We start from the raw sequence: 26910 nt of genomic DNA, 5'->3' as shown, positions 1-26910 counted from the left end.
GAACAGTTTATATGTGATTGTCTTGGAGCCAAGCTTTTGGGTTGCTGGCATATTAAGTTCTGTTTTTATTACAGTTTGATTTATCCTGTTCTATTAGTATAGTTTTACTCTTAGTTAAACTTTGCAGTCTTAATCCCAAATTATATTGTCTTTGAGTTCTTCTTTCAACAGGGCTCTCTGTTGCTTTATTTGTGTAGTTGTAGTGTGAACTTCATAGTTCTCATAGCACTGAGTCTTAGTTGAAATTTCCCTTTGCTTCTAGTTCCTTGACTTGCTGCTCTCTTGTATTTTTGTTTATTATTTTATAGTTTTTATATTATATAGAGCAGGATGGAATCTTGTGCAACTGTGATCTTGGCAGGTTTAATCTTAGCTCTGCTGTGGATGTTTAATATAAAACACAAAAGGAACTGGCATTTACCTCCAGGACCCACTGCATTTCCTCTCATAGGAAACCTTCTACAGATAGGCAAAAAAGCACCTTTTAAAAGCTTTGTTAAGGTAAGAGTTCACTTTTTTTAAAAATATTTGTGCTGTTTTTTAAGTTGTACAATAATTTTTCTCGTAATTTGAGGAGACTGACACACTTTCTATAAACACACCAAATTTAACTTTGACAGCATGTTGGCATTTAGACAAAACTTCAGCTGAATGTTCATTTAAATAAATGACTTATTTAATTTAAATGATTTAAATAAATCATTTAAACAATTTACATATCTTTAGTTCAGTGAAACCTACGGGCCAGTGATGACAGTATACCTAGGCTTGCAGCGGACAGTAGTTTTTGTAGGATATGATGTTGTGAAAGAAGCCCTGGTGGATCAAGCAGATGACTTCACAGGCAGAGCACCAACTCCATTTATACACAGCCCTAACAAGAAATATGGTAAAGCATGATCACTCAAATATGTTGTCTTTGTCAAGGCAAAGTGATTTTGATTCCTAGTGCTTTAATTCTTTCATGAATCAGCATGGCTTCTCTTCCATTACTTGGAATGGTTTAACCTTTCAGGTATAGGGAGCAGTAATGGGAAACGCTGGCGTCAGCTACGACGCTTTACACTGACCACTCTAAAAGACTTTGGGATGGGACGCAAGGGGATGGATGAATGGATCCAAGAAGAGAGTGAACATATGAGGGATTACATACATAAATTAAAAGGTATAGTTTCAGGTGCTGAAAGGTCATTTCACATGAAGCTGTATACCTATATTTATATAACATTTTAAAAAAAAAATAAAACGCTGATAAATGAAAATAAGTTTCCTATGCACAGCCTATGTACCTATATTTATATTACATAAAAAATTTAAATGTCGATACGTGAAAATAAATACATCACTATATGGAGCACTATCACCCCTAGTGACCACACCCATATACCTATATTTAACTACAACTCTGGGTGCCCAAAGTGTACACAGTCTCTGCCATGAGAATGTCCTAAAGAAAGAGACAAGGACCAGTGTTAAACTCACTGACACATCATCCTAGACTATCAAGTGCACTGAACATTACAGGACACTATAACACTAATGGAAAATAATCAGTCTTAAGTTTAGCAAGATAGAAGCATACCACAAGAATCCCACTAACCCATTATTTTCCAGTACTGAATTGACACCCACCACAGCCACCCAAAAAACCCGATATGATCTACTAAAACAGAGTGTTTTTGTGGGCTTCAGGTTGTTAACACAACAGGTTCACAACAACTGATCTCAGAAAACACATTCCAATGCATGAAAACACAGTTATTTTGGAAAGCCATGTGCCAACAAACATACTCTTTAAATCTCTTTAAAAAAACTCACTAAACAGTGGGAAAGTTGGAAGTGTGGGCATGTCATAACTATACTGAAGACCTTAGTTAATTTGACAGATGATTCCCCTTCTCTTGCAGGTGCACCATTTGACCCCACATTTTTATTGAGCTGTGCAGTGTCTAACGTGATCTGCTGCCTGGTTTTTGGTCAGCGGTTCAACTATGAAGACAAGCAGTTCTTGCGCCTTCTTACCATACTTTCTCATATAGAAAAGGTTAACAGCAGGCCTGTGGGTCAGGTAACTGAAAGTGGGAGCAAAATTAAAAATGAAATAGAAATGCTTTTTAATTTGGTTTTCATATTTTGTATAAGAATATATACGTCTTTTGAAAATCATACTGTAAAAATGATCCAAACACAGTAGATGTATCATTGTCTCTTCACAAGAATGTATGTTGCTATGCTTCTTTACAACAGATGTACAACCTCTATCCGAAACTCATGGACCATCTTCCTGGCCCCCATCAAAAAATTTTTGCAGAGTATGACGAGGTGAGAGAGTTTATCAAGATGAAGATCCAAGAACACAAAGACACATTGGACCCCAGCTCCCCACGAGACTACATAGGCTCCTTCCTTATTCAAATCAACCAGGTTGGAAAACTTAAGCATAATTTATGGAAGAAAACTCAAAACTACAAATACTGTGTTTATTAATCTAGGTAATTAATATAATCTAAAGTGCTAAAAATCATTTTCCTAATTTTGCTATGAATGATTTTAAACACTCCTCTGTGAATTGTCACCTTCTTTTGGTGGAAAGGTTTGCATGTTGTTGGAGGAATTTGTTTGTGACAGGGTCTCCTAAGGCAAACTTGTCCTGGGTAAGGGACCAAATGAAAACCGATTCAGATAATCGCTATGAAGAAGGCTTTTGGGACAAGGAACATTATCTTTCTAGTGGGTAAGGAGCATGATGTTAAATTAAGAGACCCCCAGCTAGATGTGGTCAGCTTTATTTCAACACATTGCACGGGCTCTGGAACCAAACTCCTTTTGAGGGGCTGGACTCAGTTCCAATCTGGAGTTCCAATCAGTGCACTTGTATCTCCTCAGTTTTTTGCCTGCACATTGGAAGTTTAACTGGTTTACAAATGAGTTGTTTCCCTGCCCCTTCAGGTTGGGGACTGTGCCCTTACAGTCGTTTGCACTTATGTGCTTAACAACAGTTCAGAGTTCCCGGCCTTCTTTTTTTTTTTTTTTTTTTTTTTTTTTTGCCTGTCCCATTTGGTTCTTAAGCCATCAGAATTGTTGTCTGAAGACCAATAAGGATACCAAATGGATTTATTTTGCCAAATGGATCATCATGGCATTGCCGTATTGGTCCATTTGATCAAACTTTGTTGTTATTGTTTATTTTATTTTCAGTTGTTACAGATGGGACAGACATGATGGGGGGATAGGAAAGGGAGAAAGAAAGAGAGGAAGGAAAAGAAAAACAGAAGGGAAAAGGGACAGTGAGAAAGGGCACTTACAAAGACAAAGAGAAAGAAAAAATAAAAAATAAAAAATCTCCTGGATCACCTGTTGAGAGAAAAAGAAGAAAAGAAAAGCAAAAAATAAACAAACAAAAACAAAGCAACATACTAAACACAACACCATCACGTTAATCTAGCTGAGTGTGAACAGCAGTAAATACTAAATATTGAAAGTTGTTGTGCAGCACGCAGGACAGACAGCGCACAATGTGCTTTGAAGTAGCAGTTCCCGGCCTTCTTGACATCAATGGGGGAATGGGTGGTAACCAGACTGGAAACTTTATTGTCCTAATTCTCCTGGTGGCCTACGACTCATCGATGGTGGCTGGGATTACGGCACCGCGGAAAAGGGCTGTGTTTTTACCATCAGTGTTTGGCGCCGCAGCATGGCGCTGTCTGCCACCTTGCAGTTTTAAGGCCCAGGGAAACGAGCCCACCAGCGCTCTGTAGCGGCCATGACTGCTGGCAATAAGGAAAGGCTGTTCTTCATTGAGGACTCACGCTTGGGGAGACGTTTTCTGGTTGACTCAGGCTCCCAGAATAGCCTTGGGAACTCTCGTGTCGTCTTTACATACCTCCATGATGGTATATAATTTAATCTTAAAAAAAAAAAAGGAGAATTCCCGCGTACCACTACAGGGAGCCCAAGTTACCACCAAAGTAAAGGCTTTAAAGTAAAGGCTTCAAAACCAAGTTGATGCTGAAAGTACAAACATCACTAATGTCACAGAACTTTGCCGACATGTGGCCAACAGTAATGTTTTAATGTTCTTTGTTATCAAACATTTGCGCATAAATAAGTGACATAATATTCAGTACTTGCTTTTAAAAGTTTACTCTTCTGCTGCCCCACTTCAGCCATCCGCCATTTTTTTTTTTTTTTCGAAAAAATTATCCACACCCACCGACATGCTATGAATTCTGGGATAGGTTGGGCCAAGAAGGATACACCCGACCCATCCTTCAAATTTGGGAAAATGAAGGACACATTTGTCGGCCGCATTTGGAGCAACCTTTGAATTGGGACAGCATTTGTTGCGTCGCTGTGACGTAATCAACCTTTAAATGTGGCCTCAGAAGGATGCAGACCCTGAATTGGGACACTTGGGCCATTGTGTTGACCTTTGGCTGCTCGCAGAGTATAGCACCAGCAGTAGCTGAGGAAAAAATTTGTGTGGGAGTTTAGTGAGATCAAGGTGCAAGACTTTCAGTCAGCCACAAAACAATTCTCACCCATCATCAGCTGACTAAGGAGGGGAAAATGGTGCCAGTGTTGCCAACTCCCCAGTAAGGAGAATCGCTATTGGCTGTCCTAAAAGTTGCTAGAAGTCGCTAAATATCGTCATTGCCTAATTTGCATAATTGGTCCTGCGTATGTAATTGTAACAGACACTGTAGGAGACATAACATTGTGGAAGAGGCATAAAAAAAACACCCTAAAAGCATTTAGAATATATTTAGAACTACAAATTAAATTTCTCTTACCAATTATAGTTTTCAATAATTCCAACCCTCCTCCTTTATCTGGACTTGGGACCGGCAAAAGTGACCCGAAATAGGCACTCTGGTGGAATTACTTTTTTGGTGTGTGTGTTTTTAAGTACTTTTAAACCTTGTGATCCACAAAAAGTAACAGTAAAAGAAGTATTAACAATCAAAATGGACAGAGCAAACCTCACTGCAATGACGGGAATGATGAATTTTAGTGCATTGATTTATTTTAGCCAAAGAAAAATGTACATTTACCACTGCTCCCGCCCTGCGTTACAGTCTGGTGGGGTGCAGCAGCTGCTTCGCTCATGCGTGACTCATTTGCGGTTTGCACGCATTGGGGTGAATATCGCCCGCTCTGACATCAGCTGGGGGCGACTGCTGCTTGAGGACTATGTGCCGCCTGTGAGCATTTTGGCATGGGTGAGGTGACCACGGCAGGACCAGCTGCTTGTTGAGTGTAAGAGCGATACGTGCTTTCACATCAAAAAGTCGTCATAAGTCTCCAATAACACCACAAAAAGTCGCCAGATTTGCTGCTAGTCGCTTTTTAGAAAAAAAGTCACTAAGGGGGTCTGAAAACTCGCTAAATATAGCGACAAAGTCGCTAAGTTGGCAACAATTCAATTCAATTCAATTCAATTTTATTTATATAGCGCCAAATCACAACAAAAGTCGCCTCAAGGCGCTTTATATTGTACAGTAGATAGCACAATAATAAATACAGAGAAAAACCCAATAATCATATGACCCCCTATGAGCAAGCACTTTGGCGACAGTGGGAAGGAAAAACTCCCTTTTAACAGGAAGAAACCTCCGGCAGAACCAGGCTCAGGAAGGGGCGGCCATCTGCTGTGACCGGTTGGGGTGAAAGAAGGAAAACAGGATGAAAGACATGCTGTGGAAGAGAGACAGAGATTAATAACAGATATGATTCGATGCAGAGAGGTCTATTAACACATAGTGAGTGAGAAAGGTGACTGGAAAGGAAAAACTCAATGCATCATGGGAATCCCCGGCAGCCTGCGTCTATTGCAGCATAACTAAGGGAGGATTCAGGGTCACCTGAGTGGTGCTATACTAATATAGTATACATAGTGGATTGTTGCAGACAGTAACCGAAAATATTGAGTGGTTGAGGCAGGCATACTTCGAGGATCTCCTCAATCTCACTGACATGTCTTCTCTTGAGGAAACAGAAGCTCTAAGAGGGTATTTTTCAACAATTCCTCGGCAAGGCCCCTCAGGAATTCAGCCCGAGTTCCTTCAGGTACTGGATGTAAAACCTAATCGAGATCTAGGCTAAAGTGGCAAAGGAGGTAGATGTTTCTCCTCTGCAAGGAGGGGAGCTGGTTAGTATGTTCCAACTATAAGGGGATTCTCAGTCTCTCTCGGAAGGTGGCAGGGTACTGGAGAGGAGAGTGTCTGTAAGTTGAACCTTGGATTCAGGAGGAACGATGCAGCTTTTGTCCTCATCATGGAAAACTGGACCGCCTCTTTATCCTACCAAGGATATTTGAGGGTACATGTGATTTTGCCCAACCACTGAACAGTGCTTTGTAGACTTGGAAAAGCCATTCAGCCAAGTCCCTTGGTAGATTGTGCGAGAATTGCTTAGGGATTATGAGGTCAATGATTCTGTTTTTTTTTTTTATGGACAGAATTTCTAGGTGTAGCAAAGTGACGGAAGGATTCCACTTTGGGGGTCTCACGATCTCCCTGTCTTTTGCAGATTATGTGGTTCTGTTGGTTACATCAAGTGGTGACCTTTAACTTGAACTGGAATTGTTTGTAGCCAAGTGTGAAGTGGTGGAAATGAGAATTAGCGCTTCCAAGTTTAAGGTCAAGGTTCTCAGCTGGAAAAGTGCACCCAAGTGCTGCTAGTGGTTAGCTTTAAGTATCTCAGGGTTTTATTCCCAAGTGAGAGGAACCTAAAGAGAGATACAATTTTCATGTTCTGAAGGCTGGTCTGTGATTGAAATGGGCATCAGTTCATAGTGAGGTACGGAGAAGCACACCCTGCAACCTCGACTTTTACTCTGCCCAACGCTTTCATTGTTTATACCGTCACATGACGTGAGGGACATAGATGAAGAAAATGACATTTCTTCAAAGGGTGGCTGGTTTCTCCTTTTCGAGATAGAGGGAGGAATCCGTTAATTTTGGAGAAACTCAGAGTACTCATTTGTAACACCTGTCCCACGTTCTATTGAGAGGGGCCCTGGGTTCCTGTTGTTACTTACTACTGATACTCCCTTTTTGATGCTTGTGATCTGAAATGTGTATTAAAATTGACTATATGACAATAAACCCCACACAAGCAGGTCAATTATAAATTTAACTCCACTTTAGTGGCGATTAGTTCCAATAACACAAAAGAAAAATAAGTGACATTAATAAAGTTTGTTGAACAATGACAAAGTATCCAACATCAACTGAAACCAAATAAATAATATGGTAGGCCCACACAGACTCTCACCGACACACACACCTTAACTGCAACAGGCCTGAGTCATGGCTCGGGTGCACTGGGACCTAAAACAACATGGCCGCTTCACTCGTTGCCAAGCAGTAAAATAAAAAGCACGTGCAAACAATAGTACTCATACCTCCAGGCAGTTCAAGGGGATAGTTAGGGAAACTGGGTCAAGGTCACCAGCAGGGCCTGGCCGCAGCACTCACAGTTGCAGTATCCACGTATTCTCACGTTAAAACTTAAGTTCAACACACCAGCAGAAGGGACCTCCGGCACTCCAGCAAGACTTCTGTCTCCTCCTACCGAATCCCATAACCGAGCTAAATACCAATTTACATGCTCTTACATACTGTCTCAGCGATATTAGCATTAGCTACATACATGAATACAGAGCAGGACATGAGCTAAGCAAATATGCTAGGCTACGCTAGCGGCTAAGCGCGGTTAGAGGTTAGCCCGTTTTACACAGTAACTTAAGACACTTAAGTGTCAAAGAAAATTCACAGACTCATATTTACCTCACAGTAGTGTACAACAGCTTTCACGCTCCAGTTAACTGACGGTCAACCTGAGAATAAAAGTTTTTCGCCTTACTATGAACTTACTGTTGCTCATCTCTCCGTTGCCAACTCCTCAGTAAGGAAAATCGCTATTGGCTGACCTAAAAGTCGCTAGAAGTCGCTAAATGACGTCATCGCCTAGTATGCATTATTGGTCATGCTAATATAATTGTAACCTGGGTTGTAGGAGAGAAAAATAACATTGTGGAAGAGACATAACGTCCTAAATGCATTTATAATTTATTCAGAACTACAAATTAAATTTCTTTTAGCAATTACTGTTTTTTTAATGTCACAATTCCAACCCTGCTCCTTTATCCGGGCTTGGACCGGCAAAAGTGACCTGAAATAGGCACTCTGGTGGAGTTACTTTGTGTGTGTGTGTGTTTATAAGTAGTTTTAAACCTTGTGATCCTGAGATCAGAGCCTGAACATGAAAATCAGAGGCAATGGACATGGAATCTGGAACACAGAAAATGCAGAGATGAAACGCAGACAAACCAGCAACAAACAGAGGAAGACAGGTCTTAAATAGACAGCGGGATAATTCAATTCAATTCAATTCAATTTTATTTATATAGCGCCAAATCACAACAAAAGTCGCCTCAAGGCGCTTTAATGAGATAATGAGGGAATGAGACACAGAAGGAGAGCACAGCTGGGAATAATCACACACAACGAGACAAAGGGCAAATAAACCTCAATATACTGAACATGGGTCAAGGACTGTCAAAATAAAACAGAAGCCAGAGCGGATCTAGATGCACACACAAATATACACTCACACAGACAGAAAGAGAAAAAATATAAAGAGAGACAGATCGAAGTACAGAGAAGCACAGAAAAACAATGATAACTTTCTTCTCTCAGGAAAAGGAGATTTCCACAACTGAGTTCCACTATGACAATTTGGTCTCTACAATAATGACTCTGTTTCTGGCTGGAACACAAAGCACCAGCTCCACCCTGAGATTTGCTCTTAGCGTGCTGATTAAATACCCCCAAATACAAGGTAAGACTGTGAATTTACTTTACAATACGTACAATACTAATACATTATGGTTAGGAATAAGTCCCTTGGTGGACGTAAAAACAGATCAGAGTGGTAATAGTTTCTGCTTTGCTGTGTCCAGAGAAAATGCAGCAAGAGATTGACACTGTTATTGGAAAAGATCGTTGTCCCAGGATGGAGGACAGGAAGTCCCTCCCTTTTTCACTTGCTGTCATCCATGAAGTGCAACGTTTTCTTGACCTTGTTCCTCTCAGCCTCCCTCACTACACACTGAATGACATATCCTTCAGGGGTTATACAATCCCAAAGGTATTCTCAATTCCAAGATTTCATGTGTATTAAAGAATCTATTGTATATCAAGTCAGAGAATAATGTTGAAAGCAGGAACACTAACAAGATATATGTTTTGAATAGGACACTGTAATTATTCCACTGTTGCACTCTGTGCTAAAAGAGGAAAAGCAATGGGCCACTCCCAGGTCCTTCAATCCCCAGCACTTCCTGGACAATAACGGCAACTTCAAGAAAAATCCTGCATTCATGCCATTCTCTGCAGGTAAAGAGTCAACACACAGTTATTGATCATCCAGTTCTTTTGCATGTTGACATAATTCTTTTCCAAATATCTTGATATTTACGGTGAAAAGCAATTATTTTTAATCAGAGTCCTTTGTGTATCTCTACAGGGAAGAGAAACTGTGTCGGCGAGTCTCTGGCCCGTATGGAACTTTTTATTTTCATAGTATCATTGCTGCAGGATTTCACTTTTTCCTGTGCTGGAGGCCCTGACAGTATAAACCTCATTCCTGAATACAGCAGTTTTCTTAATGTGCCCTGCAGATACCATATCATGGCCACACCTCGTTGAAAGAGATGATTTGTTTAGACAGAGTTATAGTCTGGTTGAAGCACTCGAACAAGGATGTCTTCATCAGCTTCTTGTGAAACAGTGATTTGATGTTTATTTTACGGTTAGTTTGCTAGTACCTCACTGATGTAGAACACACAACCATTACATGCAAATCTTTCACCTCAACACAATTGTAATTTGTGTTTTTTTGGTCATGTATTCCTTTTCTTTAGTGAGTTATTGTTTCTTGTATTAATTTGATTTTTTTCTATGTCCAATAAAAATTACTACTGATTTTAACCAATAATTACTTTAAAAAAACTTGACACCTATCAGCAAATCATAAAAGCTTTTATGTAAACACTCAGTCTCATCATCGTTGTTAAAACTGTACAAACAAAAACACATTAATTAAGTCTAACAAGGACTTCAAAGTAAATTAATTTAAAATTGCTCTCCTGTGTGAAACGCTTCAAAATTAACATCTTAGTATTCGCTTTTATAACATTCACTCTTTGATTGTTTGATTGTTTCAGTTTTTTCATGAACACCATAACTAACACCTCTAAATAATTAAATTTTTGGAAGAATTTTAGAATTTTGGATAACATGTGGGATTAGTTCTGCTAAAATTAAGACTGTATAGAAACAGAGTGCTCACTGTGAAACAGATTGAACAGCTGATTGCCTAGATACTAAACCAACCTCAAAGCTGAAAGCTTTAAGAAACACATTTTACGTAATTATTTTAAAAATAGAACAGGCAAAGTTTATCATCTCATCCACATCTATCTCTGACCACGCAACCTCTTATCCAGCCTCCAGACTGCTAACTCTGCAAGCCTTCAACTCCTTGCTCATGTAGCAGTTTGCTTTTATGTTTATGCTTTCATTTGTAACTTTTCTTGTAATAATTTGTGGCAAGGGATTTATGTTTATTCTTTTGGATTTGGATTATTTAGCATTGTAGTTGCTCATTTTTAACATGTATTGTTGAATGATTTGGTTGTGACCACAATTATTTTAAGCTCTTAAAATTATGAATTAAAATTATACAATTATTATTTAAATTGATGTTTTTATTGTATGTTGCAAACTTGCTTTTTAAACAATAATTGTATTTGTGTTGGCAGTTATCAAAATGACTCTCTCCTGCTTTTTTATATTTAGATTTTTTTTTTTAGTGTTTTTAGTTTTTGTTTTAAATTTATTGGACTTAAATCTTTTACAGATGGCATATAACAATAATTCCTAACAGTCCAAACACCCAAACTGTTTGCAGTGCATGGCTCACAGGCAGAAGTGTTAGCAGGGCCCCATGAAAAAAATATAACTTTACTTTAATATTGCAAACCATGCCAACCTTGGTGTCAGAAGAAAATTGTGTATATGTTATCAGCTACATGAAATGTGCTCTTTTAGGATCACTGAGCAAATGTCTACGTGACTTTTCACCTAATAACTTTTGTGATGTCTCCAAAAGTTGAATCTGTTCATCTGGACGTAGCGTTTTGTGGGAGAAACGTTTCGTCACTCATCCAAGTGACTTCTTCAGTCTCAGCTGAGTGCAGGTTTCCCCAAACCTTATAAACAGTACATTTGCATAATGACTGAAACCAGTCCACTGAAGGAACAATGGGCTGTGAGGTCACAAAAACTTTTGTGATGATAAACTTGTTTACCAACTAGCAGCTTCGTCTCTTCTAGAACATACAGCTAGAAAAGGGGAACCTCAGCTCTGAGTTCTAAGAATAACTTTGTTATCTTTGTACACAGACACACACATAGACACACAGAAAAGTATAAATAAAGCACGCAGACCGTGATGAGACGCAGGCTGTGCGTCCATGACTGCCCTCGCGAGTGAAAGAATCTGCAGTGTTTGTGTTTTCTAACTCAGGTGTCTTAGCTGAAGAACTACGGGGTGATTTAAAGAAATCCCCTGTCATTTGGAAATATAACACTGCGATAATATATTTTTCTATTTAATGCAAGATTTATGAGATATGTGGAGGCGATTTTTTACTTTTTACAGGTTGTCAGATAAGTCTATATCTATCTATCTATCTATCTATCTATCTATATACATACATACAGTTTGTACATGTTTTGGAGTTTGTACATGTTTTGGAGTTTGTAATTGCTTTGTCTCTAGGAGCCACCATAAATATACTTTTTATTTATTCACTCCATTCATTCACTGGTGCAAATGTAATAAATAAATTATAAAATACAAAAACCAATTATTTACGTTTCAACTTTTAACTATTTAAATTTTCAGCTTTTTCGTTTTAAACAAATTTAAAGTGAAACAACACAAAACACTGCAACACAACACAATCAAATATAAATTAAAATATGCAAAACAAAAAGAAGATCCACATTCTCTGTCATATAGGCCTGGGATGATTTTTGGGAGAGTGTTTTCCTGCTTGGAATTGCATAGGATTCACTGCATGAATAAACTTTCTGAATCCTTTATCATCCGCAACTGAAAATAGTTGTGGATGATTACTATACCTTTCTAATGTGATGATGTTGTCTCTTGTTGTTGTCCCTGGCTCTCTTTCTCTCTCTTTCCCTCCCACTCTGTTCCTGTGCTACTGCGAGTGTAACTGCCCCCCTTTCCCCCTCTGCCCAGCCCAAGCACAAGGCTCACGTGCGGAGCGAAGTGAAAAAAAGTGCGAGAGAGCAGGTGAGAAAAAGGAAAAACAAAACAAAACACGGCTCCCAATAAGGAGCCGGCTCGCGTCGTTCACTTCAAAGAGCCAGCTCTAAGAGCCGTTTCGTTGGCGACCGACACATCACTACTGTTTTCCTCTTTCTGGCGCAAAGTGGGCGATAAACAAACAATAGAGAAAAGCCGATCAGCTGATCATTGATCAGTTTCTTGATTGAAGTAGCAACAGGAGAGGGAGGGTCAATCATGACCAATTGGCCAATCCACCACCTTTCATTGTTTATACCGTCATTGTTATACCGTTACAAAAAGAAACATAAAAACAAAAAATCACCATCGGCCCACTGGGCAAATGCCCGGTATGCCCAATGGCCAGTCCAGTTGTATTGACAGGCATCTCCAAAAATATTAGAGCACTTTTGAAAATATGTGATGTCTTGATGAATCGAGCAGATAGTTGAAGTTTACACAGCAACATTCTGGCCTGAAAATATCTTAAAAGTTCATTTTGTGATTCAGAAAGAGTCATATTTTAAACTCCGCCACTCTGCATTCCTCCGCCACTCTGTGTTCCTCCGCCACTGCCTCGTTTGACTTTTGGATGAAATGCATTCTGGGATATTTGCTTGGGTTTGGCTACAGTAGCTAACGAGCTGATTGGAGACCAAAACAGCCAATTGGTTTTGTGGCACAAATATAACGGTGTACAGAAAGAGTTGAAAGAGCAGAGGCAGAAATGTTGAGAGCGCGAGCAACACACTGCGAGCAGGTCTGCAGAGGTCTGAGCAAGACCAAATGCAAAAGCTGAGCGAGAGGGGCCGCTATTGTGTGTGTATATGGATAATAGCAAACACTGAAATACATTTTTTGCACGCAGCAGTGAATTTTGTTCACTCAACTTTAGCTTTTCTTCGCTCAAAATAAATTTCTCCTCAAAATGCAACACTTGCACTTGCAAATTTTTTTTACGTGAGCTCAAATTTTTTTTTACATGTGCTCAGAATAGTGGCACAAAAATAATGCCATAGTGCACAGCCTGGATTGATTACTTGTGGGGCCTATGACTCAATGCCCCACAGCTGGATACTGGAATGCCTAAACCTATACAAGATCAACAGGACCCTAAGACCTTTAATAAGGAACTCAATTGGGATGTGGCGTAACACTAGAGGCCAACTTCAAGCCCATAGCACTGAGGGGATCGAACTACCAGAAGGCAACGTTGCAGACATAGAGGCCAGCTACAAGTACCTGGGGATCCCACAGGCAAGTGGGAACCATGAAGAGGCTGCTAGGAAAGCTGCAACCACCAAGTACCTGCAGAGGGTCAGGCAAATCCTGAGGAGTCAGCTGAACAGTAAGAACAAGATCCGGGCTATCAACACCTACGCCCTGCCTGTGATCAGGTACCCTGCTGGGATAATAAGCTGGCCAAAGGAGGAGATAGAAGCCACTGACATCAAGACAAGGAAGCTCCTGACCATGCATGGAGGGTTTCACCCCAAGTCCAGCACCCTGAGACTGTACGCTAAGCGGTAGGAAAGAGGCCGGGGACTGGTGAGTGTCAGCCCCACAGTCCAGGATGAGACAACGAACATCCACGAATACATCAGTAAGATGGCCCCAACCGACCGATCCTGCGGGACTTCCAGATACAGACGAACAAAATGGTGGTGGCTAACCAACCGGACATAGTGGTGGTAGACAAATAGAAGAAGACGGCCGTGGTGATAGATGTAGCGGTTCCCAGTGACAGCAACATCAGAAAGAAGGAACATGAGAAGCTCGAGAAATACCAAGGGCTCAGAGAAGAGCTCGAGAAAATGTGGAGGGTGAAGGTAACAGTGGTCCCAGTGGTAATCGGAGCACTAGGTGCGGTGACTCCCAAACTAGGCGAGTGGCTCCAGTAGATCCCAGGAACAACATCGGAGATCTCTGTCCAGAAGAGCGCAGTCCTAGGAACAGCTTAGATACTGCAGGACCCTCAAGCTTCCAGGCCTCTGGTAGATGACCCGACCTTGAAGGATAGACGGCCCGCAGGGGCGAGCAGGGAATATATATTCGGATATGTATATCTATTTCTCTCTCTCTCTCTCTCTCTCTGTCTCTCACTGTATATATATGTATGTATATGTATATACATATATATGTATGTACACATATATGTGCGGTCCCTCCCTTATCTTTCCTGCTTGGCTCTGCGTCTTTCTCTAGTCTCGTCTAATTCTTACCCTCAGAGACTCTCTCAGTCTTGTTCTCTGGTCTCTTAATGAAACTGACACCTTCTTCTCGATGGTCCTCCTGGTCTCAGGGAGCCCCGATTTGCTGCCAGACACACGGCAGCGGGAGAAGTGGAGTGTTGTATGCCTGGCAACACTCTTAATGGAGGATGTTTGAAAGACATCCACCTATTCGGAACCATGATAACAGGCTTCTGGCTGATCGGAGTTGGCTCAACCCTGGCTTATCGAAGAATAAAGAAAGGGGCACAGCTGCTCAGAATCCCACAAGGCTGCCCGGCGATGCGATGGGACTTTTTGCTTAACCAGGTGAAAGGACAGTCTCTCTCAGTTGAATACGGGACACACACAAACATGCATACATATGCATGTGCACTGATACAGACACACACTCACCCCCCTCCCCGCTTCCAGTTCCACCCGATGAAGATGATGGGTCTGCGTCCAGCACTGGAGAATAGCTGCAGGATAGGCTGTTGTATACACAGGTTCACTCCGTGAAATTAAATTCCTTGCCAGTGCTAGTACATCAACCTTCAGAAAACCAAGAAGCCTATTACATATTACTTGAGAACAAGAGCCCAAGATATTTAAACTCTTCCACTTGGCTATAATGCATCCATGACTTGGAGGGATTTCTTCTGAAAGCAATAGTTTCAAACTTGAAGGTGTTTATTCTCAGGAAGTTATAAGGAGTAAAACAAAGACAGAGCTATATATACACAGGGGCCTGGGCCTGGGGAATAGGGAAAGGCTGGGAACATGAGGAACTAGTCACTGATAATGACAAAAGGAGGTAAAACAGCCACAAGACACAAAGAAAAAAAGACTACCAAAATAAAACAGGAAGTAACATGAGAAGGAAAATAAGAGACAGAGAAAAGTCTTCACATGATGCAAGAGAACGCAGGAGAGGCACAAAACACTGAAAAACAAAGAATTAAATATGAACCACATGCAGAAAGTAGATTCCAGAGGGTAACAAAACTAAAAGACAAACTGAGAACATAATCATAAAGAAACAACCAGAAATTTTCTGCTGACTGCAAAGAATACAATACTGTAAATGTGGGCACAGAACACAGTGTCCATGACATTGAATGGTTTAGGTTGCAAAAATCAAGTTCTTTCTAAATATTATTCACTGTTAAAAATTATAAATTGCAGTTGGAAGGATTTTTTTTAATGATAATTCAGTTATACCTGTTTTAACAGTCATAATGATTATATAAGTTTATATGAATGTTTAAGAATGTTATAATCATTTCCACTTTAAAAACATATTAAATCATTAATCAATGTTATCCTTTCATATAAAATAGGACATCAGATTGTGTCAGAATTTATATAAATACATTCTCTCTGCTCTCTGAAAAATTAGTTAAGGATTAAACATCCATTTACTAAATTCAGGTAACTTGTTACTGGTTTCCAAATTGATACATAGTTCAACATTTAGTATAGACACATTATGAGGGAATTTTTGACTCAGGTCAAAATTGAACCAAACCAATAAGCAAAGGCATGAACTATAAACAGTATGTGTTCCAGGTATAAGTTAACTAATAGCTAGTACAAATTACTTTAGACGTGTCAACAAAGCATAAAGGTTTTTTGAACATCAAATTGTAATTGCTGTTTAAACTTTACAAAACTATGTTTGTCCTTAGTGCTGAGCAGGTAACCCCAGTTTCATATGAAAAAGAAAATAAACAATCCAAATAAAGTCTGACAAAGACTTGATATTGAATAACTTTGTGAAATGCTGCTTTTAGATCATGAGTATTTGCTACTTTAACTGCATTCACTGTAAACATATTTTATGTTTTTACAAATGAAGCACAATATTGGATTGCTTGGATTCATTTCACAGAGTTGATTGGTTTTGTAAGAGAGCAGATTTGTATTAGAAACTGAACCTATTTTATAATATTTACCTATGCTGTTACAGACAACATATAACTCTTCAAACAGGTGTCAGAGCAGTTTGTGGGTCAAATCTTGATTCCAGTAGAGGGCAGTGTAGACTGTCAAATGAGCAATATCTTTGGCTATTTTTCTGTGTTCATGTGAGATTATCAGTTGTCCTTATCCACAAGATCTGGTTATATTTTGTGTTGGTTGACATCATTATCAAGTTTGTGGTGTTGTGCAGCACATTTGCATTATTTTGAATTGTTTTTAAGGACATTTTCCACCAATTTTCTATTTAAATCTAGCAATGTTTTTATCTTTATTATTCAAATCAAATGTTGCAACAGCTTTTGTCAATGAGAATCACTAATGAGGTAAAGGTGTACTAAGGTGCACAAGATTAAAACATCACATTGGTCATGTGTTTCCAACCAGCCAACCCCTGTTAAATATAAACTAGCTAAAGGAGCCAATCACAGAGAGAAAGTAGGTATATAAGGAAGGACAAAAAAACAAAAATGATACAACATTATGGAGTTTTCTGCCACAGTGATCTTGGCAGGGCTAATCTTAGCTCTGCTGTGGCTGTTTAGTGTAAAAAGAAGGAAGTATCGCCTGCCTCCAGGACCTGCTCCACTTCCTCTTCTAGGAAACCTGCCACAAATAGACAAAAATGCACCTTTTAAAAGCATCCTTAAGGTGAGTTTGGAATTTTTATTTATTTATTTATTAATTTTTTAGCATTTTTCATATTGTTAAATTGTTCAGTAATTTATGAATAAACAAGAGCGCCCTCCATTACTGTTCTGGATTTTTATCTTAGCTGCATGCTGATTTTGCATGAATAAAAAAAGTTTTTTGCTTTGTTTTAGTTCAGTGAAAACTATGGTCCTGTGATGACACTGTACATGGGCTGGCAGCGGACAGTGGTTCTGGTGGGGTATGATGCTGTGAAAGAAGCCTTGGTGGATCAGGCAGATGACTTCACAGGCAGAATGCCCATACCATTCCTGTTAAAAGCTACCAAGGGCTATGGTAACAAGACACCATATATCTGTTTTCAAGACCAGTGATTTCTTTGGCAGGACTCTAAGTCAACTTTACATGAAAGCAAAGAAATTTCAAAAAATAGTTTGTGTAAAAGTTTTCCTAATCTTGACATGTCATCTTCTCAGGTTTAACAATCAGTAATGGGGAGCGCTGGCGCCAGCTGCGACGCTTCACACTCACAACCCTGAGAGACTTTGGGATGGGACGCAAGGGGATGGAAGAATGGATCCAAGAAGTCAGCGAACACTTGAGGGCTCACATACGTACATTTAAAGGTGTGTTTTCAGCTATTGTGTGGGCATGTATTACATACAGGGTGGATTTGAAAAATCATTCATTGCTCAATCATTGCTTAAGTTTCTCACTCTTTTTTTCAGTACAGTAGCTTGAATATGACAAAAAAGATTTCAATTCAACATTTACCTCAGAACTGACTGGCAGTATAAGAAATAAAACATAATAAGAAAAACATTTCTTGCAAAAATGGCAAAACTTTTAATTTGTGCCTGCACAAGAAATAGGCTGTAGTAAGAAGCAAAAATAAATATGTAATAAAATCGACCAAATACACATAAGAATGTTGATAAAATACATCAAATAATTCAGTAACATTTGAAGTCGATCAGATTTTGCAATTCACATACAAATCCTGTGTGAACTCTTTAATGTTTGCACAGAAGACACGGAGTATTGCATAACTTGCTAAAACACTGAAGTATCATTTATAGCGTCTGCTTGCTGTGACATGACTGATGCACTTGGAAAGGATAAACCTATCCATGCCAATTTACAGTTATATGTTTTAATAAAATCATTTACTTTCAATTGTCACATCCTCCTGAGAACTGAGGAACAATGGATCTTTCAGTCGAACTTTTTTGTGATTTGTGTGTCAGCTGCAGAGGACCGAACTGAATAGGCTGGGTCTCAGGAGAATATTTTCAATAAAAGTTAATGATCTAACCATAAGTTTGAAGCAAAAGCACTTTATATAGAGTGGCCTATATAACAGAGAGTAAGTAGGTGTGAACACACAGATAATTTTGTGCCATGCCTAGGAACTATACTGCTGTTAATACTTAAAGTGGAATTGCACCATAATGGAGTAATGCTGCTCTCTGGTCAGTCTGGGCCTTTATGTGAAGAGTTTGAAGCTTCAGAGTCCTCTCACAGTACAAACAAATGGGTTTCAGTCTATTTGTTAATCCTAAACTGGCTGTAGGTGTGTGTTTGTCTGGCTCTTTGGGTTAGCGTTTTACCTTATGACTACTGGGGTACATTCTAGCAACAAACAATCCAAAAATGCTTAAGAATTTACTCCATAGCAGACAGTGAAGTACAACAAAGTATTTGGCAAGTAGATTCCAATGAAGCAACATAGAAGGGTGGAAATTCAGCAATGGCAGAAAATAGCACAATACCTATGGGCCTCGATGCTGGTGGTAATAATAACATAGCTGGAGACTTGGATGAGCAACAATGATAAAACGGACATGGCTGAGGGGGAATTCGAAAGGTAAAATGACAGAAAAACACTAAGATTTAAAGCACACAGAGCAGAGATTTTTTTATTATGAAAATCAAATCAAATTAGAGAATCAGCGTGATGATGAAAGAATTTGATTTAAAAACAGGAAAGCAGAAGTGAGAAAAAGAAGAGAATTGCAGTCCAAAAGCCCAAAAATCCAGACAGATGACTTCATTATTGAACTTCATGTTATCATCATATGATAATTAACCTTAGTGGACTTAAAGTTGATTAATGTGAAGACCTTTGTTTATCATAATGCTCTCTTTTGTTGGTTGTTGTGAAAGTGTAAACAGCCGAATGGCCGGTATGTTTGTGGAGCGGACAAAGAAGCAGAATAACAAGAAACAAGAGTGGAGTACAACAAAAAGCGAGTTGTTTCTTCTGGCTGATGAAAACACAAAAGCAAAAGGCAAAAACTAGACTATAACCTAAACTGGGAAACACTAAGACTAGACAAGAAAAACATGAACATGAAAAGAAGCATGCAAAAAACTGAGACTAGAGACAACGTTAAATCCATGGATCATGGGGCGAGGAAAACAGACGACCTGACAGTGAACAACAGGAGACAGAGGAGTTAAATACACAGAAGGGTAATGTGGGAAGTGGAAACATATGGGGAACACAGCTGACACAAATCAACATGACACCAAAGGGCAAGCAAAACTAACACTTAACATGGAACAAGGCTGTCAAAATAAAACAGGAAACATGGAGAGACGTAAACTGGGAAGCACAAGCTTGACACATGGTTCAAGAGAAAGCGAACATGAGAGACAGACAGAGGGACCGAGGGAGAACAAGAGTGAGGGAGCACTAGAGAGAGAGGGAGACTTAAACAAGGGGCACTTGAGAAAGAGGTAACGAGACATGACAGGCTGAAGAAACATACATGGATACACATGACAGAAAGGACAGACATGGGACAGGAAGGGGAGATGAGACACCTGGACCAGACAACATGGAAGCAAATGTAACAAACATACTGCCAATGCTAAGAATAACTTAATACCAAATAATAACTTAATACTAAATAATAGAAAACTACATCCATGTAGTTTTCTATTTTTCTATTATTTAGTGCCAACCACCCATCCATGGGCCAGCACGGTGGTTAGCTGTTGCCGCACAGCAAGAAGGTCAATTCCATCATCAGACCAGGGTCTTTCTGTGTGGAGTTTGCATGTTCTCCCCGTGTTTGCGTGGGTTCCCCGGCTTCCTCCCACCGTCCAAAGACATGCAGTTTGTGGGGATAGGTTAATTGGTTAATCCAAATTGCCCATAGGTGTGAATGCTGGCGTGAATGTGAGTGTGAATGGTTGTCTGTCTCTGTGTGTTAGCCAGTGGCGGTCCTAGCCTGTTTGGCGCATAGTATGCAAACGGCTACCAAACAGCCATCATAATTCTTCATACAATGAGAACAGGACAAATCAACAACTGACAATGACTAATTAATATTAAAATCTGTAACATAATGTATTGTTTGGAGTTTAATCTGTTAGTGTTGCCATCTTTACAATTTCTTCTTGGAGCAACTGTAACCCACATTATTTCCTTAGTAAAGTATTAATAAAGTATTCTGATTCTGACTGTTTCAGGATGACCTGCCATTATCCAATGACACATCTGCTTACCTGTATCTTTTGCTCGCTTCTCCTCCTCTTCTTTTCTATTTTTTCTAAACTGAGCACCTGATGGCTTTGAACTTTTCTTGTCCATCTTCCATTGGTTTTAATTTTGCACTCCAGTATGAACACCCATCCCTCAACCCAAGGATCACCACAACATAACCTAACAGACCTACACCTTAGTTCACAGATTCACTTTGTCTAGGGTGCATTTCCGAGATTTCACACAACCCAGGATTCAAATCATGAATACATAATAGACTTGGATTTACAACATTAGGAATGAAATGTGCTCGATTTGGAAGCAGCCGGGGCTCCTCCCCTTTCGACTGGTTGTGTGTGAGACTTTAAATCATCAAACTGTAAATTTTGAATTGTCATTGATCCCTTTACCCCGAGTCCTAAAGTGTATATTTATTTTCTTACTCTACTATATTTATTGTTTGTTTACTTGCACTGCTGTAACTGGAGCCTCGTCGTCTCGTCTCTCTATATGCTGGACTGTATGTAGCGGAGACGACAAAGTTTACTTTGACTTCAGCAGCGCGCAGGCGCACCGAGGGCTCTCGCGCTCACTTTTCGTGTATAGAATTTTGAAAAAACATCGGTGCAAATTATAAGTCTGTATCATAATGTCTGGTGTTTTCGTGTTTGTTATTTTGTTTTATTTTGCTAGTTGGTTATTAGATGCCGCTCCAGTCAGCCAGAGAATCCCCCGCCGCCCCGCCCTCTCCTCTCTGCGCCGCAAGCAGCAGGCGCACCACGCAAACGGAGGGCGCCCTTACTCCCAGCAAATGGGCGATAGAAAACCGATCGATGCCTGTGCCATTCCCAATATGCGCTGGCTGCCGTCGGGGCAGCATGAGTACGAGCGTTTTTTTTTTCCTTTTTTTGCCGATGCCCGTGATGCCGCCCCGGGCAACCGCCCGTGTCGCCCGTATCTAAAACCACTACTGGTGTTAGCCCTGCGACAGACTGGTGACCTGTCCAGGGTGTACCCTGCCTCTCGCGCTATGACAGATGGGATAGGCTCCAGCACCCCCGCGACCCTGAAAAGGATAAGCGGAAGCGAATGGATGGATACATCACTCCAAACAAAAAAAATTCACAAAAAGACCATAAACTCAGAAATGCTGGGTCACAGACCCAGCCCACTGACAGAAAGTTTTACTGTCCAATCTTTCTTCAAAAAAAAACAAACAAAACAAAAAAAAACCAAAAAAACCACCATTAAGCTAAATGAGATGATTTATTTAAATAAAAATGTAACATATTTGCATTTTTAATTTGGAACTTTGATAGTCATTTCCAACTGTCTTTTTCCTTGTTTCTCCAGGTAAACCATTTGACCCCCAGTTTTTCTTAAGCAGCACTGTTTCTAATGTGATCTGCTGCCTGGTTTTTGGGGAACGTTTCAGTTTTCAAGACAAGCAGTTCCTGCACCTTCTGACCATCATGTCTAAGATCGCATGGTTCAACAGTAGTCCTCTTGGTCAGGTCAGTGGACATGATTACAAAAAAACATAACATTTAAAAAAAAAATACAACAAACATACTGATCAGATAGTTCTGCATTTTTTACCTCCAAACCAACAAAGCTGAAGTTTCACGGTTAGGGCTGGCCAACCGCAGGGATGTGAGGAAGGAGGACCCAAATGCTAGACTCTTTAGGATAAACAGTGCATTTATTTACAGTGGTGTAAATAATCCACAAAATAATAAATCCCCGTGTGTTCCCTTGACTCCCATGTCGTGTCTTCCACCCACAAGTCCATGCGCCGTGCTCTTCCGCTCCTGTGTGTCCCCGCACCCAGTGCTCGCTGCTCTTGTCTTCCATGCTCCTTCCTGGAGAAAATAACAGAAGGAACCGTCAGGACACTCAACCACTGCAGGCATGCACGCACTTAACTTGGCTCACAAAGCCCACAGACTTGGAGTCTCACGTAACAATCCCACACCGAGAAGCACTCAGCCACACTCTTAAGTAGCTCCCCGACGAGGCTTCATTAGCTGCAGGTGTGTGTGATCATCTGCTTCAGGTGTGGCCAGCCTCCGAACGGGACACACCCACCAGGCCTGCCTGAAACTCAGTGCTCAGCCACACTCACAGGCATACTTGCCTATACATACAAGCATGGAGAGCACAAGAACAGCAGCACAGTGCAGCAAACATGCATAATATATTATATCAGTCCATAGCTGCTCATGGACCCTGGGTCGCTCAGATCCAGGTCCCTGACATGAAGTGTGTTGTTCAAAAAATTAATACTCAGTAATACTGATTGCATATTTTCACACGTCTTTAGACAAATAAAGCTGCTGTGTTTTTCCCTCCTGAAGATGCACAACATCTTTCCCTGGCTCATGGAGCATCTTCCTGGCTACCACCAAACTATTTTTGGGGATGTAGAGGAGGCCAGAGATTTTATCGAGAGGAAAATCCAAGAGCACAAAGAGACACTGGACCCCAGCTCCCCCAGAGACTACATTGACTGCTTTCTCATCAGAGTTAATCAGGTTGGAAAGAACTTAAGGATCAGTTGCTTTGTTTAGGGCACTTTGCATTGTGTCATTCTTTTTTCCGTATTCGCATTAAACAGGTTGGAATTATTTAAACTATATTTCAAGCTGGTCTGTTATGTGCTGCTAAAAAGGCATTTAAGTATTTTAAATTTGGTTTCTGTTGAGACAACAATATTCCTAATTTGTCTCCTTAGGAAAAGGACAATCCCTCAAGTGAGTTCAACTACGACAACTTGGTTTCTACTGTACTGAACCTGTTTTTTGCTGGAACAGAGACCACCAGCTCCACCCTGAGATATGCTCTCACTGTGCTGGTTAAATACCCCAAAATACAGGGTAGGTGTACACAAAAAAGTATTACCAACTTGCTTTTAGCCCTAAATACATTATAGTTAGGAATAAGTCTGTTTGTGGCTCTAAAACTTAGCAGTCATTACAAAGAGATCAGAGCGGTTATAGTTTTTGTTTTGCTTTGTCCAGAGAAAATGCAGCAAGAGATTGACACTGTAATTGGAAAAGATCGTTGTCCCAGGATGGACGACAGGAAGTCCCTCCCATTTTCAGATGCTGTCATCCATGAGGTGCAGCGTTTTCTTGACATTGTCCCCTTCAGCGTACCTCACTACGCACTGAATGACATATCCTTCAGGGGTTATACAATCCCAAAGGTATTCTTAATTCCAAGACATCATATGTATTACAGTCAGTATTAAGTCCATTGTGCATCATGTCAGGGGTTAATGTCAAAAGCAATAAAAGCTTCAATAGACTAACAACATATTTGTTCTGAACAGGACACTGTAATTATTCCTCTCTTGCACTCTGTGCTGAAAGAGGAAAAGCAATGGGCCACTCCCAGGTTCTTCAATCCCCAGCACTTCCTGGACCATAACGGCAACTTCAAGAAAAATCCTGCATTCATGCCATTTGCTGCAGGTACATGAAGTCCTGACACAGTTGATAGATCATACAGTTTTAATTCATGTTGACACCATTTTGTATGTTAAAAAGCAATTATAACAGTTCAGTTCAATTGTATTTAAATAATGGCAAATCACTATAAAAATTGCCTCAAGGCACTTATTATTGTAAGGTAGAAACCCTAAAATAATAAGAGCAAGCAATTTTGTTCACCATAGATTGATTTGTGATTGTGTGTCTTTACAGGGAAGAGAGCGTGTGTTGGCGAGTCTCTTGCTCGTATGGAGCTTTTTATCTTCTTAGTCTCACTGCTGCAGGATTTCAGCTTTTCCTGTGAAGGAGGCCCTGACAGTGTAGACCTCGATCCAGAGTACAGCAGCTTTGCCAATTTACCTCGAACTTATCAAGTCATAGCCACAGCACGTTAAAAAGAGAGTCACTCAATCTGTCATCATTTGAAGCACTATGACTGACATGGATCTCTACAACATGCTGTATTGCATTAATGTGGTGCAGTAGCATTAAATGCACAATTAAAAGTAGAGTTAAATGAATGTGCAATCAATCTTTGCTGTTATGTCTGTGATACAGAACAAAAGACATTAAACCCCAAGAAAATGCTTTGGAGTAATAGTAGTCTTTTAGACTCTTGTTTTGTCACTTTTTGTATTTTCTATAACCCGATTTTTCTTTTCTGTTTTAATTTGTGTTAATTTTGATATAATATAACTCATATCATTTTTAAAAAATAAAGTTATAACTCTGAAAAACCTCCCGGTAGTTTTTTTTAAACACAAAATTCTCTAGTTTCCTACCTGTTTGTGTGTGTGTGTGTTCTCATATTCCTTCTTCTGATGTTTCTATCACTTGGTTTAACTACATCTATCACTACAGTTGTCTCATTTCTGCTTGTCCACCAGTAAAATGTCTGATTGGTTAGCCATCACCAGTTTGTCCATCTGTATCTGGAAGAATCTGAGCTTGGTCATTCTCAACCACCCTAGTGAACGTATCCTATTGTGTCCTCTGGACTTTCAGCCCAGGATTCCTGTAGTAGGTAAACAATAAGAGAGATGTGGGGTTTTAGCTTGGAAGGCCTAATTTTCAAATAATTTGTTGAATTTTTATGATTTAAAAAAAACAAAGTAAAAAAAAAAACAAGAGTATCTGTCGAGAGTGAAAATATCTTTTCATATGTGAAGTAAAAATAACTACAATTTATCACATACTGGAATATAATGCATTCAGGTTCTAAGAGTTTCTGTAGTGTTTTAAACTAAATAGTGAATTTACTGACAAATTGTTGTTTTGGGGTTTTTTTGTTTCATTTTTTGTCAAATCATAACAAACACAGAAACACAGTAATGTTAGTCATAGGTTTTATATAATAATTTCAACAAGATAAGTATTCCAGAGTTGGTGACTAAGAATATCATACCCTTAGTCATTCCTGTGAATCATTAACCTGCAATCTTGGTGAAGAGAATGGAGCTGGTTTACATGTTTTGATTATAGCAATCAGGTCAAATGTTGTAATAGCTGTTTGCAATGAAATGAGAAATAGGTGTACTAAGGTGAACAGGAAGATCACATGGCTCACCTGTGCTCTAATGCGGTGCTCCTGCCAACTCTCTGTCACATATAAACTACGTAGATCTAGGACCAATCACAAATCTAACAAACAAGGAACAGAATACAAAGATTATCTAATAGATGAGAGTTTGAAAAATTTGCTGTTTGTAGTTTTCTTCCAGAGACGAGAGAGGGGCACCAACAATCCTCCTGGCAGTCTTAACAATCCTATTGAGTTGTCACATCTCATAGGACTTGCAGCTGCCAAAACAAGATGTAAAACTTTGTGTCAGGATGTTTTCAATGGTGCGTCTGTAAAAAGTTGTTAGGTGAAGTGTGGAGAGTTCTGCTTTTCTGAGTTTCCTGAGGGAGTGGAGGCGCTTTTGTGCTTTTTTGATAACTGCTGTGGTGTTAATGGAGATGGAAAGATCATCAGCTAGGTGCACACCCAGAAACTTAACACTCCTGACCCTCTCCACAGCAGCACCATCTATAGTAAGGTCTGTGTGGTGATCTCTGCCAGACTTCTTGAAGTTGATCACCATCTGCTCCACGTCCATTCTATAAGTGGACTCATCATTGTCAGTGATGAGACCGACTACTGTTGTATTGTGTGCAAACTTCACAATATGCTGAATTTCCACCCTTCTATGTTGCTTCATTCATCATCACCTTCTCCATTACCTGCTGGTTTCACTCCCTCAGCCTTCAGAACAGGAACAGACTGCAGCACACTGCATCTGTGTGCTCTAAAATCATTGGCCTGCCTGTCAGAACTCTGGCACAGGTTTTCAGCCAACAGGCCCTTAGCCAGGCAGCAAAAATCATCAACGACCCCTCTCACATTCTTCACCCCACATTTCAATGGCTCCCCTCTGGGCGACGCCTCCGCTGCATCTCCTGCAGGACTGAGAGGATGAGAGCCACTTTTGTCCCCAAAGCCGCTGCTGCTGCTTTTTAACTCCAGCCGATAAGAACATTTCCCACACCCATAAACATAAACTACTCTACACTCTTCTTTTACTAACGACACTTTATTCACTTTTAGACACTTACAGTTATTTATTCACCTTCAGTCACTTTAATTTTAAAACTGTGTAATTTTAAAACTGTGTATATACTGTATATTCTGTGTATTTATTATCTCACTCTT

At 39.9% G+C, this 26910-nt stretch overlaps 2 protein-coding genes across 2 annotated transcripts; both read left to right on the top strand.

Moving 5' to 3' along the window:
- LOC116315569 (cytochrome P450 2F3-like) lies at positions 1-9998 on the top strand. Its single transcript, XM_031733895.2, has 9 exons — positions 1-501; positions 727-889; positions 1016-1165; positions 1908-2068; positions 2248-2424; positions 8706-8847; positions 8969-9156; positions 9263-9404; positions 9535-9998. Exons 1-9 carry the CDS (start codon positions 331-333, stop codon positions 9714-9716), a joined length of 1476 nt encoding a protein of 491 aa, XP_031589755.2. The 5' UTR covers positions 1-330; the 3' UTR covers positions 9717-9998.
- A 7041-nt stretch (positions 9999-17039) lies between these two features.
- On the top strand, positions 17040-24739 carry LOC116315568 (cytochrome P450 2G1-like). The gene is made up of 9 exons (XM_039622501.1): positions 17040-17231; positions 17405-17567; positions 17708-17857; positions 22078-22238; positions 23082-23258; positions 23459-23600; positions 23745-23932; positions 24059-24200; positions 24432-24739. Exons 1-9 carry the CDS (start codon positions 17064-17066, stop codon positions 24611-24613), a joined length of 1473 nt encoding a protein of 490 aa, XP_039478435.1. The 5' UTR covers positions 17040-17063; the 3' UTR covers positions 24614-24739.
- Positions 24740-26910: the final 2171 nt, after the last annotated feature.

Source organism: Oreochromis aureus, linkage group 14 (genome assembly GCF_013358895.1).
Source record: "Oreochromis aureus strain Israel breed Guangdong linkage group 14, ZZ_aureus, whole genome shotgun sequence".
Taxonomy (NCBI): domain Eukaryota; kingdom Metazoa; phylum Chordata; class Actinopteri; order Cichliformes; family Cichlidae; genus Oreochromis; species Oreochromis aureus.
This window is presented reverse-complemented; position numbering and strand designations above follow the sequence as displayed.

Bases quoted from the DNA above. Each gene is read 5' to 3' on its own strand.
- LOC116315568 (XM_039622501.1), top strand. From the start codon at position 17,064: ATGGAGTTTTCTGCCACAGTGATCTTGGCAGGGCTAATCTTAGCTCTG. The intron at 23,259-23,458 runs GTTGGAAAGAAC...TTGTCTCCTTAG, and splicing joins TTCTCATCAGAGTTAATCAG to GAAAAGGACAATCCCTCAAG. The intron at 23,601-23,744 runs GTAGGTGTACAC...TGCTTTGTCCAG, and splicing joins TAAATACCCCAAAATACAGG to AGAAAATGCAGCAAGAGATT.
- LOC116315569 (XM_031733895.2), top strand. From the start codon at position 331: ATGGAATCTTGTGCAACTGTGATCTTGGCAGGTTTAATCTTAGCTCTG. The intron at 1,166-1,907 runs GTATAGTTTCAG...CTTCTCTTGCAG, and splicing joins TTACATACATAAATTAAAAG to GTGCACCATTTGACCCCACA. The intron at 9,405-9,534 runs GTAAAGAGTCAA...GTATCTCTACAG, and splicing joins ATTCATGCCATTCTCTGCAG to GGAAGAGAAACTGTGTCGGC.